General features: G+C 40.3%; 1 protein-coding gene across 1 annotated transcript in view; it reads right to left on the bottom strand.

Moving 5' to 3' along the window:
- Window positions 1–17,170, bottom strand: part of MCM6 (minichromosome maintenance complex component 6) — a 43,429-nt gene that overhangs the window by 24,864 nt on the left and 1,395 nt on the right. The window contains exons 2-9 of the mRNA XM_033231653.1: window positions 14,158–14,304; window positions 11,501–11,611; window positions 9,861–10,110; window positions 7,464–7,629; window positions 7,030–7,175; window positions 5,926–6,076; window positions 3,517–3,658; window positions 606–747 (exon numbers count right to left, since the gene is read on the bottom strand). Of these exons, the coding sequence (XP_033087544.1) occupies window positions 606–747; window positions 3,517–3,658; window positions 5,926–6,076; window positions 7,030–7,175; window positions 7,464–7,629; window positions 9,861–10,110; window positions 11,501–11,611; window positions 14,158–14,304 (1,255 nt within the window). The remainder of the gene's footprint in view (window positions 1–605; window positions 748–3,516; window positions 3,659–5,925; window positions 6,077–7,029; window positions 7,176–7,463; window positions 7,630–9,860; window positions 10,111–11,500; window positions 11,612–14,157; window positions 14,305–17,170) is intronic.

Below are 17,170 nucleotides of genomic sequence, written 5' to 3'. Positions count from 1 at the left end.
ACACTTACTGTACTTTCACTCAACATCAAAACCTTGTGTCAACTCCAGGATTGATTTTATACCTACAACTTGTACACATCTACTGATCTAAACTAGTCACAGCAAACACACATGCTCAGGACATGCTGATCAATTATCACAATTTTAAATTCTAGATGAAGAAAACTATGAATTATTTACTAAAGAATGCTGGAGTTTTTTGTTTTGTGTTTTTTGAGACAGTCTCGCTCTGTCGCCCAGGCTGGAGTACAGTGGCGCAATCTCGGCTCACGGAAGCCTCCACCTCCCGGGCTCAGTGATCCTCCCACCTCAGCCTCTTGAGTAACTGGGACCACAGGCACCCGCCACGATGCCCAGCTAATTTTTGTATTTTTAGTAGAGAACATGGGGTTTCGCCATTTGGCCAGGCTGGTCTCAAACTCCTGACCTCAGGTGATCCACCCACCTCGGCCTCCCAAAGTACTGGGACTATAGGTGTGAGCCACCGCACCCAGCTGAGAATGCTGTTTTTAAGGACATCTTTTTAACAGTTAACTTATAGGCCTTTACTGATAGGGTAGGGGTATTCTGACTTCTTTATACTGACGAGTGTAAAATGTTCTTACATTATCAGCCAACATCAAAGCTCCAGCCTCAATGACAAACTCATGAGATTCTTCATCTCTCACAACAGCTGCTGTTAAGCCAGCAGCACTGGACGCTTTGCCACTGGTGTAGACAGCTCTGGGGCTGAACTCCTCCACGTGCCTGTTCAAGGTTATCATACAAAGACTCATTAATATGTCACTATACAGCACCCTTCCCATGAAAACCAGCAGAAGAGTTTAAATCGCTGAAAGAACATCTGAGGGTGGCATTAAGCTTAAGCAATTCATAAAGACACATGCACAGACTAAATGGGAAGGCTCATCTCCTTCGGCTTTTCTTCTTTTTTTTTTGAGACAGAGTCTCGCTCTGTCACCAAACGAGTGCAGTGTCACGATCTCAGCTAACTGCAACCTCCACCTCCCAGATTCAAGCGATTCTCGTGCCTCAGCCTCCCAAGTAACTGGGATTACAGGCATGCGCCATCACGCCTGGCTAATTTTTGTATTTTCAGAGTTAATACCTGATAAAAATATCAATTTTTTTTTTAATTGAGACAGTCTTGCTCTGTCGCCGAGGCTGGAGTGCAGTGGTGCGATCTCAGCTCACTGCAACCTTTGCTACTTGGGTTCAAGCGATTCTCCTGCCTCAGCCTCCCAAGTTGCTGGGATTACAGGTGTGCGCCACTACGCTTGGCTAATTTTTGTATTTTTAGTAGAGATGGGGTTTCACCATGTTGGCCAGGCTGGTCTCGAACTCCTGACCTCAGGTGATCCGCCTACTTCGGCCTCCCGAAGTGCTGGGATTATAGACGTGACCTACCACACCTAGCCTAAAACATCAATTTTATTTATTTATTTTAAAATTTTATTTTTAAATTGTATTTATTTATTTATTTAGACGGAGTCTTGCTCTGTCACCTAGGCTGGAGTGTGGTGGCGCAATCTTGGCTTACTTCAAGCTCCACCTCCCGGGTTCATGTCATTCTCCTGCCTCAGCCTCCCAAGTAGCTGGGGCTACAGGTGCCCGCCACCACACCTGGGTAATTTTTTTGTATTTTTAGTAGAGATGGGGTTTCACTGTGTTAGCCAGGATGGTCTCGATCTCCTGACCTCGTGATCCACCCACTTCAGCCTCCCAAAGTGCTGGGATTACAGGCGTGAGCCACCACGCCTGGCTAAAACATCAATTTTAAAAGTCTTTAATAGTAATAAACAGCAACAATCAACTATCAGAATGTCTTGCAATTAAAAATAAAACAAAACTAGATATGGGGCTTATTCCAGAAATGCAAGATTGGTTTAACATCTGAAAATCAATCGATATGCTAAATTAGTAAAACAACTACATGACCACCAAAACAGATGTAGAAAAAGTATTTGACAAAATCCAACACCTTTCATTATAAAAACCAAACAAACCAGGAATAGAGAAGATTTTCCTAAGTCTAATAAAGGGTTTTTTCTTTAACCTGACAAAGGGCATCTATGAAAACCCACAGATAACATCAAACTTAAAGGTGAAAGGCTGAATGTTTTGCCCCTAAGATCAAGAACAAGACACGGATGTCTGCTCTTGCCACTTCTATTCAACATTATACTGATGGCTCTAATCAAGGGCAATTAGGCAAGAAAAAAAAGGCAGCCAGATTGGATACTCCAATTATCATTATACACAGATTTTATACATAAAAAATGCTATGGAATTCACGACTGTCACATACCACGATACTGTTACCAGAGGCAACACTGTAGTACATCTTTTTTTGGGGGGGCGGGGAGAGAGAAAATGACAAGGGAAAAAAAAAGCCTTTGTAACACAGGACTACTATCTTAAAATCTAAAACTCAGTTCGTGATATGTTCAAAAGAAATATTTACTCGTAAAACTCCAAACCAACTAAAAACGTTCAATAGTCTAAAACGGTACTATGTTACAAATTTCCAAAACAAATAAAGAAAAGGCAGCTTGATGTAGCACGAAGTACACACGTTTTGCAGGCAATGGCAACTGTTATCTGAATTTTAATATTCATGGCTCAGTGTTACCTTTCACCTACAAGAGAGTGGGCAAATTTCTTGTAGGCTTGGAGAGGTTGTGACTACCTGAAAAAAAGGGAATAATACACATGCCTGTCTGGGTGCTGCTAGAGTAAGACATAATACATACACAGCACCGAGAACATGGCAGGCACTCAGAAACTGGCTGCTTTTATTTTGGGCCCTAAGTTTCTTAAAAGTTTGAAAGTAACCAAGTATTTATTACAGCTTCTAAAAATAGTCAAAAATAGTGTTCACACTGACAAAGTTAACATAAAATATCTCATAGCATTCCCTTTGGAAAGTACATCCTATTTTAAAACCTAACAAATGTTTGTATTTTTAGTCTCAACAATCCTGTATCTAGCAATATACCCAGAGGAAACAAACAAAAAATATATATAACATTATGATGTTCACTGCATCTGTATCAATAATTATTATAATAAACTATCCTGTTAAATTTAACAGGGCTAAGGAAATGATTTTGTAAGTTATAGTATACCAACAGAAGAAGACATCTGTGAAAATGAGAAACTCATGAGATTTTTCCATGCGAAAAGAAACATGGAAAAAATGTTTAGGGAAAATTAAAATTACAAGTATGTATAATATGATTTATAATAATGAAAATACATAATTCACATATTCACTTTTGTACAAATATATTATACAAAGACTAAAGAGTTCAATGTGAGATTGGTATTACAGGCAATTTTTCCCTATTCCAAAAAAATTGTAAAATGTTGCCATATCTTTATGATAATTATATATTTAACATAGTCATAATTTACACTCCTAGTAAGGCCATGGTGACTGTATTCTTGGTAGCACAGCCAGCCTGGGAACTATGTACACTTTTTCCTGCTATACTATATCAGGCAAATGCTTACTTGAGAAATTGGCTCTTAGCTGTACTTGGGTCACCAACAATGCAAACATTTATGTCCCCTCGAAGAGAGGTCCCTTCTCCTGTTGTCTTTGGAACGCCACCAAAGAGCATCAGCAGGACACCCCGTTTTACTTCATCATTGCCTGAAATGAAAAGCAACAGATGAAAAACTAATTTTTCAACATGAAGTTAAACACTTTCAGAGGAAACAGTAAAGGCATGTTTACCAACCAAAAGGTAGAGTCAGCTAAAGCAAAGCATAAAACTGGAGTAATAATACCTGGATTCTGATCTTGGTTCTTGCTCTGTGGACTTAGTCACCTAAACCACTGTTCCAATGTTTTCTCCTACACCACAGATGTCACTGTGCCAGTGCTCACTATCCTAAAAGCCAGAGCCTTTACTTGTCCATGAGTCCTACCTCCTACACAAAACCTTACCCAATGCCTTAGCCCTCAACAATCTCTCCTGATAAATGAACTATGTCCACTACAGCCTACCACATTTGCTAGTCCTTTTTAATGCCAGTTCTTATAGTTCTGTCAAGAATTTGAGGAAATGGTTCATAACACTTTTCTATCACCTACAGTGACCAGTACTGAATAAATATATGTTAACTGAATTCATGTGGATTAAATAAGATGCTGAATGCAATTTACAGCTTCTTAGTTTATAAACCCAGTAAGAAGGAAAAACAATTTTCTTAAAAAAGAACACTGTGATATTAAACATTTTTCTGTGGAATTATCTACTCTGTGAACTCCATCAACAAAGTGCTATGCAAATTTACACAAGGCATTCCTTAAAGGAGAAAATTAGGCTGCGTGTGGTGGCTTACGCCTGTAATTCGAGCACTTTGGAAGGCCAAGGCGGGAGGATTGCTTGAGCCCAGAGGTTTGAGACCAGCCCAGGCAACATGGTGAAATCCCATCTCTAAAAAAAAATTTTTTTTTAATTAGCTGGGCATGGTGGCAGGCACTTGTAGTCCCAGCTGATTTGGGGGCTATGGTGGAGAATTGTTTAAGCCCAGGAGGTTGAGGCTGCAGTAGGCTGTGTTCACTGTCACTGCACTCCAGCCTGGGCGACAGTGAGACCTTACAAAACAAAACAAAAGAGGTAGAAAACAAAAAACCCATTCCACAAACAAAACTTCTTTGACTTATATTTAGATAGAAAAAAAGGGCCGGATGCAGTGGCTCATGCCTGTAATCCCAGCACTTTGGGAGGCCAAGGTGGATGGATCACTTGAGGTCAGGAGGGAGTTCGAGACCAGCCTGGCCAACATGGCGAAACCCCACCTCTACTAAAAATACAAAAATTAGCCGGGCGTTGTGGGGCATGCCTGCAATCCCAGCTACTCGTGAGGCTGAGGCAGGAGAATCGCTTGAACCCGGGGTTGCAGTGAGCCGAGATCACGCCACTACACTCCAGCCTGGGTGACAGAGCAAGACTCTGTCTCAAAAAAAAAAAAAAAAACAACACACAAATAAAATTTTAAAAAGATTAAAAAAGGGTTAATGAGTTCCTACCACAATCCCAATCGAGTATAGAAGGATGGAAGAGTTCAAAGATAAAGCATCAGGCCCAAAATGTTAGTTATAGCTTTCAAAACACAGCTAGCAACCAAGAGTCATGAAAATGTGAAACTGCCAAAGGTATAGACAGAACAAGTAACCAATCATAAACACTCCATCTTGGTAAATAAAAAGACAAACAAGAGCCAAGTGTGGTGACCTACACCTGTAATCCCAGCTACCGGGGAGGCTGGAGGTAGGAAGACTGCTTTAGCCCAGGAGGGAGTGCTTCAGCCTAGACAACATAGCAAAACTCTGTCTCTCTAACACACACACACACACACGCGTGTGTGCATACACACAACAACAATAACAAGGCCAGGAGACTACAACCACAAAAAGGCCAGGAGACTAGTCTAGCATATTGAGACTTAAAGTGCATTTCTGTCATAAGGCCAGGAAATAGGATGACGAAATAACTTTTTTCATTAAAAAAAAAAAAAAAAGTGATAAAAATACATAATAAAACCTATCATTTTAACCATTTTTCAATCTATAGTTCAGTGGCACTAAGTAGATTATGTTCTATAACTGTCACCACTATCCCTTTCCAGAACTTTGTCATCATCCCAAATAGCAACTTTATCCATGAAATAACTCATTTCTCCCATTCCCCAAGTCACTGATAATCTCTATCCTACCTTGTCTCTATGAATTTGCACATTACAGGTACCTCAAATAAGTGAAATCATGTACCTGTCCTTTTGTACATGACCTCTTTTAGACCCACTAAAAACTTTCATGGTCTGATTTATGTGCTTTAAGAAATAACTTGCGGCTGTTTATAATCATTATTTTGATTTCAAGTTTATGGTATAAATGGATGGAATTCTTACCATGTATAGTAGGGAACAGGCTGGTACAAAGATTGTGGTACAGATTTTTATCTTGACTCATCTCAAACACTTTCTCCCATTCTTTCACAGTCATTTGGTTCTTAATGCTCTCAGCTGTCTGTTCCTCATCTCTGAGCTCTTTCCCCCCAAACTAAGGGTAGAGAACAAAGGAAGAATTACTAGTATAGAAGCAGTCAAAAGAGCATAAAGGAGAAGAAACTTCATTGCGTGGGAAGTCAACCTCACAATTTATTGACTGTAAAGGTTTTTAAAAAAAACAAAAAAACAACTCCCCAAACTAGTAAGCCCTCAGTTAACAAAGACACTTAAGGGTGTGTCATTTGTTCAGTGAGTTAAATAGAAAAAAGCTACGTGAATGCTCAAGAGATAAGCCATAGCAGAATGTTAATCACTGATATAAAGATGCAAATAAAGTAAGAGATTATGTTCACTCCCTTTTTCCAATATTGAACTATTTTCCAAACTCCCATTTATGACACAGAATCAAGTTAACTGAACAATACTGCCAGGGGTTCATCATTCTCAGAAATTTACTTCCCAGATTACTAAATCTTTTTATTTATATTTCCTCCAAAAGCGTTTAACAGAGGAATTATGAAACTTAAAATACAGCATGGATAATTTGTACCACTGTTCTTAAAAGCATTGAGCTCTTATGTAAGACATCAAATAAGACTTTTTTTCAAGATCAGAAAGACATATGTCCAAAGATTTGGTTTTAAAACTAATCAAATCTTAACCCCATCCCCTGCTCTTAACATTGATGAGATAACCCAGACGTTTCAGAATCCTATCACTTTGTGGCAGCCTCAGGGTAGGTGTTTCTTAAGCTGTCACTCTACTAAGACTCACTGTTGGCCTGGCTGGCCAACAGAGCAAGACCTCATCTCTAAAAAAAATTTTTTAATTAGCTGGGTGCGGTGATTCATACCTATAATCCCAGCTACTCAGGAGGTTGAGATGGTAGGATCACTTGAGCCCAGGAAGTGGAGGCTACAGTGAGCCATGACTTTGCCACTGCACTCCAGCCTGGGTGACAGAGAGACTGTTTCAAAAACAAACAAAAACCCCAAAACGACTCACCCTTGGGTTGGTTGGTGCAACACAGCAGGCAAGAAAGACCAGCCTGTAAGAAAGGTCCCTAACACCAAGGGCCCGGAGTCCTCGAATGCCTTCTGTCTCATAGCCATCAACACCACTGACACGGGAATTAGTTTCTGCACGTGCTCCTGAAACAGAATGACAGGCTGTTTCACAACTTAAATACTAAAGGTGTTGAATAGCTTTAAAATTGCTCAAATAAATGAAAGCTATAAATCCAAAGACTTCACTTAAGCCTTGAATACTTTCAGAATAGCACCATTTGTGGCAAAACCAGTTTCTTTTTATTCTCATCACAGTTTCTTGCTCAGCTTCTGATTGGTAGCCAAAAAGAAGACAATGAAGATGTGGGAAGTTAGATATTCTGCAGTTTAGGTAACTGAGAATTTGTTAAATTAGAGCCACAGATTACTGACCTGGTGTGCTAAGCTTGGAGACGTCAGGCACAACAATCAGTGTCCCTGTAAAGTCACACTTGTCACCAGCTTGAGCTGATTCCACAGCTTCAGCCCTCAAAATAACTTCTAAACTGCGGGGGATACTCCCTCGAGGAAGCTCAGCTTGGGTCTCTTGAATACGAACCTGTAATAAAGACAAACAGCCAAGAATGAGAAGCGATCCCTTTCAGATGCCATACAATCTAAATTAAATACCACAAATACTGACATATTCTAAACTATCTGACCCATTAGCAGACTTTTCACATGCATCAACATTCATCCTAAAAATTATCTACTCTAAAACTCCTTTTAGTCAAATAGTTCAATTTGGCAAAAGATTATATCTATTTAAAAACTTCATGCTGATTCAAGCAGCAGAGGAAAAAAAAAATTTCACTTTTACTCTCATTTAAAAGTTTTTTTTTTTCTCTTTGTTCAAAATGACTCTAAATATGTTATATGTTCCATCTTCTCCTAAGCTTTAAGATAATTTTACGGAAAATTTCAAATACACCTTTTATACCCTCCACTTCAACACAACTGCTAATATTATTTACAGATACATGTTTTTTCTTTTTTACTATATATTTGAACAAAGTTGTAAACATCAAGAAACTTCACACCTAAATATTTTAGCATTCATCTCTAAGAATAAAGACAATCCTCTGTTACAATACTATTAACACAACCAAGAAAATAATATTTAATTTCATAAAATTACACATCTTTTATTATCTAGTCTGTCTTCAAATGTCTTGATTGTCAAGTGCCCTTTATATAGTTGTGTTCTCCCCCGAAACTAAGACCCAATCTGACTCATACTTTATAAGATAAGGCATCTCCTACCCAAAGCTGTTGGCAGAATATGTGCATCTTTTTTTTTTATTTTTTATTTTTTATTTTTTTTATTTTTGAGACGGAGTCTGGCTGTGTCGCCCAGGCTGGAGTGCAGTGGCGCGATCTCGGCTCACTGCAAGCTCCGCCTCCCGGGTTCATGCCATTCTCCCGCCTCAGCCTCCGAGTAGCTGGGACTACAGGCGCCTGCCACCACGCCCGGCTAATTTTTTGTATTTTTAGTAGAGACGGGGTTTCACCGTGTTAGCCAAGATGGTCTCGATCTCCTGACCTCGTGATCCGCCCGCCTCGGCCTCCCAAAGTGCTGGGATTACAGGCTTGAGCCACCGCACCCGGCCATAGAATATGTGCATCTTATAAGCTACCAGGTTAATGTAAGAAAGCTAAATAAGAATGATTATCAGAACAATATAAAAATATTAAATTCATCTGATAATAATTATTCCATACTTGAGTTGTTTCACCTTTTTTCCTTTTCGTATGTCTATAAAAATTGAGACCTGCTGAAGTTTGAGAGTCCCCTTCATTCTTACTACTGCCATCCATCACCTCTTGCCCAGGTAACTGAAATTGCCTATTAACTCTGTTAAACCCATCACGGACTTATTCAGTTTCCTTTAAAAAAAAAAAAAAAAACACACACACACACACAGGTCAGGCACGGTGGCTCACGCCTGTAATCCCAACACTTTGGGAGGCCGAGGCGGGCAAGTCAGGAGATCGAGACCATCCTGGGTTAACATGGTGAAACCCCGTCTCTACTAAAAATATAAAAAAAATCAGCCGGGTGTGGTGGCGGGCATCTGTAGTCCCAACTACTCGGGAGGCTGAGGCAGGAGAATGGCCTGAACCTGGGAGGCAGAGCTTGCAGTGAGTGGAGATCACGCCACTGCACTCCAGCCTGGGTGACAGAATGCTACTTTGTCTCAAAAAATAAAAACACAAAAAACAAAACAAACAAATGAACAAACAAAAACACACACACACATAAACTACCTTCCCAGTATATTCCCACTGCTTATTAAGATAGGCTCAAACTTCTCAGCCTAAGATTTAGGGATGCAAGTACCTCCAGGTCTCACATCACATCATCTCTCAGATGATCTCCAACTTGGCTCCTTACTTCAATCATGATAATCCTCACTGCTTCCAAGCTAGCCTGTCCTATTCATGCTTTCCTTTCTATGCACCAAATGGAAATCTTACACTAATAAGTTGCTATTTCTTCAAAGTTTTCTTAACTCCAGTTTATAATAACCACTACCACCTAGTTACCATTTATTCTTTGACAAATACATCTCGTCAGTCTTAAGGAACTTCCAAGTTATTAAAAGTTAAAACAGATGTATATACTAACAATTACAATTTACATGAACAGTTTTGGGCTTAAATTTGTAGTCATTTTGATGATGCTTAACTTATATAAAAATTGAATTGAACATAATCTAAATAGAAGTTATTGCAAGGGTCTAGAAGTGAATTATTATACAGACTCTGATCTATACAGATGTTTAATACCTTTTGAAAATCAACAAATCTTGATTTATTTGTATCCAGTAAGAATCTCCTCCTGTTGGCACAAACTGGATTTCGGCAGATGTTTGGTTGTGTGTATTTGAACTGCTGTTCTACATCCCTGATCACTGTCTGACAGTCCAAGCACAGAAAAGTTCCGCTCACAAGCTCTGGGTGAACTGGGTGAGTCCGCACCACCTGCCCACTGATGCGAGTGAGCAAACCAATTCTGGATGAGGTGAGCTCTCGAATCCTGTTTAAAGACAAATGTCCCATTAGTAAACATTCATCTCCTAACTAAGAATCTTTCCATTTTAGTGAGAGGGCATTCAAAGATAATTTATGTTTAAAAAAAAAATTCAAGAGACAAGGTATTCTTTGGACTCTCCTGTAAGAATAATTTAGTCAGTGTGCCCATTCCTAAATTATATGATGTATATGCATCCAGAACAATATATATAAATGAATATAAACTAAAGGATGCCAAAAAAATGAAAACTAAAATTATAAAACAGAACAGGCCGGGCGCGGTGGCTCACACCTGTAATCCCAGCACTTTGGTAGATTGAGGCGGGCTCATGAGGTCAAGAGATCGAGACCATCTGGCCAACATGGTGAAACCTCATCTCTACTAAAAATACAAAAACTAGCTGGGCACGGTGGCGAGCACCTGTAATCCCAGCTACTTGGAGGGCCTGAGGCAGGAAAACTGCTTGAACCCAGGAGGTGGAAGTTGTAGTGAGCCAAGATTGCGCCACTGCACTCCGGCCCAGGTGACAGAGCAAGACTCCGCCTCGGGGGAGAAAAAGAAAGAAAAAAAAAAAAACCCAGAATGATCCTGTTTTTGTTTTATACGCAAATACTTTTTTGCTTACTTGAAATTTCTTAAAAAAACCATGTTACATAATAATCCTATCATGAGAAAAAATTTTGTACTCAAAGTTCAGAAACACTTCCTTTACAAACCCACTTTATGTGAAATAACGGTAATTTTATAAAGTAATTTCAGTAGTTTAACTATCCAAAATATCACTTCAATTTTATCCAGTAAATTTATTCTTAAAATAACTGCCAAAGGGGTGTTTGAAAATTATGTATTCAAACTGACAAAAATTTCCAGAGATTCAGGAATTTCTAGAATTTCGTATTTTCTCCCTTGATCAATTTTCTCCCAAATTTCCCTAAAAGGTGCCCTAAAATGTGGTAATCCTAAGACTTTGCTTCACTTCATTTATATCCAAGCCCACCTCCATAGGAAAATACATCACTCCAAAACTAAACTTTCTGGATAACTGGGTATAACTCCTAAAAAAGTCAACCTTCTACAAAATCTGAATACAAACCACTATTTTTTCCTCCTGGTACTTTATAGCATCAATGTTGTAAGTACTCGTTTTATAATTATTGTGATTACCAATTTTTACAGCAACAAACCTACTTTTTGCATGATTTAGGTAGAAAACCTAAGCCAAAAGACTTCACAGATAAGGAAACTGAGGCTTGGGGAGGTAAAAGTGATTTGTATAATGTTAAATAGTGAGCTAATAACAGATCAAGGCAACCTCTCAAGTTTTCTGACTGTCAACTAAGTGGTACCTGTACCATTTGGTGAATTCATTTTTTTCCAGAGAAGGATTTCTTACTTGTGTCTGGTAGGCAGGTCTTGGAATGCAACATAAAAATCCTTGGCAAGAGGGATCTCTTTACGGTCTTTGACGAATGTTTTCAAGGCCCGACACAAGTAAGGGTAAACTCTGAAAAACAAAAAAGTCAACTGATTAGAGGTTTACCAAGTCCTCCTTCCCTTTACATATCTACCAACAGTCGAGATTAAGGAATTTCATAGGTTTCACAACTAAGCCTTAGAACTTAACTGTGCATGACACTTCTATTATCTAGTCTGGGTTTAGGACCCTCTTTCAATTCTCTCCTATCCCACCGAAACACTAAATATAAAATGTCACACCATACCTGATTATCTTTAAATAATCATATAGCACCCACACTGTTAGCCATTCCTCTGTCCAACATGACTAGCTGAATAATCATCTTGTCAATATGCTCAAAACTGTGAATTTTCTGTGGGCTGTTTATGACTTAGTAAATCAGGTGTCAAGTCAGTCTATTTATTTGGTTTCTTTTTTTTTTTTTTTTTGAGACAGAGTCTTGCTCTGTCGCCCAGGCTGGAGTGCAGTGGCCGGATCTCAGCTCACTGCAAGCTCCGCCTCCCGAGTTTATGCCATTCTCCTGCCTCAGCCTCCCGAGTAGCTGGGGCTACAGGCGCCCGCCGCTTCGCCCGGCTATTTTGTATTTTTTAGTAGAGACGGGGTTTCACCGTGTTAGCCAGGATGGTCTCGATCTCCTGACCTCGTGATCCGCCCGTCTCGGCCTCCCAAAGTGCTGGGATTACAGGCTTGAGCCACCGCGCCCGGCCTTTATTTGGTTTCATTCTGAGACAGGGTCTCACTCTGTCACCCAGACTGAAGTGCAGTGGCACGATCACAGCTCACTGCAGCCTTAAGTCTCCCTAGGCTCAGGTGGTCCTCTCATCTCGGCCTGCTGAGTAGCTGGCACTACAGGCATGCACCACCACGCCCAGCTAACTTTTGTGGGTTTTTTTCGTAGAAATGGGATTTCACCATGTTGTCCAGGCTGGTCTCAAACTCCTGGGCTCAAGTGATCTGTCCACCTCAGCCTCCCAAAGTGTTTGGTAAGAAACAGATGAGGACAGGAGAAGTATTTGTGTACTAATGTGAGAACAAATTGGCAAAAACGCTCCATTTGACTGGTGAGAGTGAAGTATGCAGGTCCTTTTTATATAAGTTTCTAATAGCTACTACAGCTTACTTTGTTTAAAAAGTGGGGTCTGAAAGTCCTCTAAAAAAGGTGCTACTCTCAGGAAAGAGAACTGCTGCCTGGCTTGTGAATGAGGCATGGCACAGCTGCTTCTACCACCAGGCTTGATTTTCTACCTCTCCCTTATTTGTCAGTGCTATAACTTCTGCTGCATGCTTTCACAATATACCCTGTTGCTTACTTACCCCTCCAATTAATCTTGATCGTCAGCTATGACTAGAAACACAGACAAATCCTCCATCTCCCAATCTACCAACAAATGAACAAGATTGTACCTCCTTATCCCTGAGTTTTCATTTATCTTTCACAACTGCCCACAATTTTTTTTAACCTGATTCTATTTCTGATTGTCACATTCATTTAATCCTAATACAAAGTCTTGTGTGCAAAGATGTTTTTTGCTATGTATAACAATTCAAAATACAATAAAAGCCTTATATTAAATATAATGTCTAACCAAAGTATTTCTACCAAAAAATCACAATTGGAGCTATTAGTATGATTTTAAGAAATTTGAGTAGTTTCATACACAGTACACACAGACATCAAAATGTGACAGAAGATCCTCACGAAACTCTGCACTTCTAGACTTAGAAGGCTCCTGGAACTCTTGTAGCAGACCTGCTAATGACGGTGGTAGATTACAAGTGTAAAAGCAATTTAATTATCCTTACTTTTCTCTATTTTCTAAATTTTCTACAATATATACCTACTACTTTTATAAGCAGAAACAAAATTAAACTTTAAGGGAACAAGAAGTACAACAACATCAATGCTGTAAAGATATCCCCAGTACAAGAACAGGACCCACACAAACACCTATTCCTGTGGGGAAAAAGCATCAGTGAAATGACACAAAAGTAAGTAAGCAGTTTTCCTCTTGGGAAAACTATACAGAAAGCAAAGATTTTCAACATTTGTATTTGAAAAAAAAGTTCAGCTCTGGCCGGGCGTGGTGGCTCATGCCTGTAATCCCAGCACTTCGGGAGGCCGAGGCGGGTGGATCACCTGAGGTCAGGAGTTTGCGACCAGCCTGACCAACATGGTGACACCCCATCTCTACTAAAAAATGTAAAAAATTAGCCGGGCGTGATGGCGGGCGCCTATAATCCCAGCTACTAGGGAGGCTGAGGCAGAAGAATTGCTAGAACCCGGGAAGCAGAGGTTGCGGTGAGCAAGATCGAGCCACTGCACTCCAGCCTGGGCGTGACAGAACAAGACTCCGTCTCAAAAAAAAAAAAAAAAGTTCGGCTCTACAAAGGCCTACATGAAGTTCAGAGCAGTACTAAAATGACCACTGGCAGTATCAAAGCGCCTCTTCTCAGAGGGAAATAACTGTAAAAGCTGCCCTTCTGCTATACAAGTGAACACTTACAGTCCAGGAAGAGCTGGCTTCCCAGATTTCAACCCCTATTCAAAGTAAAGAAGATTAGTATGTCCATACCTATAGAACTCCTCTTGAATGGTGGTAGAAAGTTGCTGGTTAAATTGTTCCAGGTCCACAAAACTCACAACCAATGTGTTTCTCTCAGGACGAATCAGTTCCTCTGCTAATTGCAAGTATTTAACTTCTCCATCGCTGCTCTGAAACCTGCAGGTACATGCAAGTCAACTAGATTAAGGACACAGGCAGTACAAAAACCCGAATAACTGATAATTCAGAATATTGGTTAAAGTCCAACAACTAGGCTCAGATGGGCCCATGTATGGCAGTTCTATAGCTTGGGGCAAGTTACTTTTCCCTTCTGATATGGTTTGGCTGTGTTCCCACTCAAATCTCATCTTGAATTCCCACATGTTCTGGGAGGGACCTGGTGGGAGGTAATTGAATCATGGGGACAAGTCTTTCCCCTGCTGTTCTCTGATAGTATCACGAGATCTGATGGTTTTAAAAAGAGGAGTTCCTCTGCACAAGCTCTCTTTGCCTGATGCCATCCACTTAAGACATCAGTGACTTGCTCCTCCTTGCCTTCCACCATGACTGTGAGGCTTAACTGCTAACAACAACAACAACAAAAAACAACAAAACAACTACTAACTCTTATTATTGTTTTTTTTTTTTTTTTGAGGCGGAGTCTCGCTCTGTCCCCCGGACTGGAGTGCAGTGGCCAGATCTCAGCTCACTGCAAGCTCCGCCTCCCGGGTTTACGCCATTCTCCTGCCTCAGCCTCCTGAGTAGCTGGGACTACAGGCCCCCGCCACCTCGCCCGGCTAGTTTTTGTATTTTTAGTAGAGATGAGGTTTCACCGTGTTCGCCAGGATGGTCTCGATCTCCTGACCTCGTGATCCGCCCGTCTCGGCCTCCCAAAATGCTGGGATTACAGGCTTGAGCCACCGCGCCCGGCCGGTGAATTTCTTGATTTAACATTTTCCAATCTTAATTATACATAACAATAATAAGAGTGGCCGGGCGCGGTGGCTCAAGCCTGTAATCCCAGCACTTTGGGAGGCCGAGACGGGCGGATCACGAGGTCAGGAGATCGAGACCATCCTGGCTAACACGGTGAAACCCCATCTCTACTAAAAAATATAAAAAACTAGCTGGGCGAGGTGGCGGGCGCCTGTAGTCCCAGCTCCTCGGGAGGCTGAGGCGGGAGAATGGCGTAAACCCGGGAGGCGGAGCTTGCAGTGAGCTGAGATCCGGCCACTGCACTCCAGCCTGGGCGACAGAGCAAGACTCCGTCTCAAAAAAAAAAAAAAAAAAAGAAATTCAGTCGATAACCCAATGATTCCATTTCTGTAGGGAATTTGCAAGCTGACAGATTCGTCAGGGATTTAAGAAGCAGAATAGAAATAAGAATACACAGAAATGAGGTGTCCAAGACTTCAGGAAAATTGAAACATGCACACTAAATAAAGCTGTTGGTATTTTTGCTTCTAAAGCCCAAGCAGGATATCATACAAATTTATTTTCTGTTCTTTTAAATATGCAGATTTGCTTTAAGAAAAAATCAATTTCTCCTCCAAATACAGCATGTTCTGACTACTTAAAATATCTGTTAAAAAACTATGTGCAAAGCCCTATGACAGAGGCATCTGAAGCTGAAAATGGCAGTGTTGTTCCTGCCCTAGGGTTAACTAACACTTTGTCTGTGTCTAGGGAGTTAGATATGTAAACAATGAAGACAGACACGAAATATGTTCCTGTTAATGAGAACAAGAAATGTGCTAGGGTAATAGAAACTAATTCTGTCTAACAGAACATCTACAAGAGTCAAACATATAAAAGGTGGTACTGGAATTCAGCTTCTGAAAGAGTTAAAAATTTCAAATAAAAATAGGTGGTGGAGTGACTGACTACAGATGTTTGCAAGTATATGATTAAGTCAGAGAAGGTAGGGGAGAGGTGTGGATGATGACTGGGGTGATTTTGGAAGGCAAACAGTAAAGAGGAGTGGTGAAGAATTTGAACTTTATTCCACAAGCAATGGTGAATTAAAGTTTATTTTGTGACAGGGAGTTGGCACTTCTTTAAACAAAGTACAGAGATTATTTGTCTCATCATTATCATCTAGCTGCAAAGTCAAGGCACTTAAATTATTTGTTGCAATGTAACATTTATTGAAGAACCTTTGTAATGTGATGTGGTGGGTAGGTGGGGTTGAGGATGGAATCTGAATTCCACACTAAGTGGCTGAGAGGTAAACGTGTTACACTGCTGGAGATAATGAAAAACAAATAATGAAAAAGAAACGGCACCCTGGGAGCCTAAGGAAGAAAGGATTAGTGCCTCTCAAAAAGGTATACAAGGTATCACAAAGGTGTGAGTTTTTAGCTGGGCTTTCAAGGAGGAACTATCAGGCAAACAATAACATTGCCATAGGTAGCATAATGGAAATTAAATTACGGTTTTAAGTATATCAAAATTTCATAAGATGGCAACATTATTCACAATAGCCAAAAGGTGGAATGAACCTGCGTCCACTGAATGGATAAGCAAAATGCAGTACATATGCAGGTTGAGCAGCCCTCATCTGAAAATCTAAAATATGAAATGGTTCAAAATCTGAAACTTTTTGAGTGCTGACACGATTTTCACTGGAGCATTTCAAATTAGGGATGCAACTAGTTAAGTATAATGTAAATACTCCAAATCTGAAAAAAAAATCCAAGATCCCAAACTCTTCTGGTCCCAAGCATTTCAGAAAAGGGATACTCAATCTGTACAGACAATGTTATTTAGCCTTAAAAAGCAAAGAAATTCTGACATATGGTACCTCGCAGAGGAACCTTATAGACATTATGCTACACAAGCCAAACACAAAAGGACAAATACTATCATGATTCCACTTATATGAGGTACCTAGAGTGGTCAAACTCATAATGAAAGGAAGCAGAGTGGTGGGTGACAGTGGTTGAGGGAGAGGGTAACGGAGGAGAGTTCGTGTTTAATGGGCACAGAGTGTCAGTTTGGAAGATGAAAGAAGTTTGGAGCCCGGTGCGGTGGCTCACGCCTG

The sequence above is a fragment of the Trachypithecus francoisi genome, unplaced genomic scaffold, assembly GCF_009764315.1.
Source record: "Trachypithecus francoisi isolate TF-2019V2 unplaced genomic scaffold, Tfra_2.0 Lachesis_group13, whole genome shotgun sequence".
In the NCBI taxonomy this organism is placed as follows: domain Eukaryota; kingdom Metazoa; phylum Chordata; class Mammalia; order Primates; family Cercopithecidae; genus Trachypithecus; species Trachypithecus francoisi.
The sequence above is the reverse complement of the archived record's forward strand: the minus strand, read 5'-3'. Positions and strand labels throughout refer to the sequence as shown.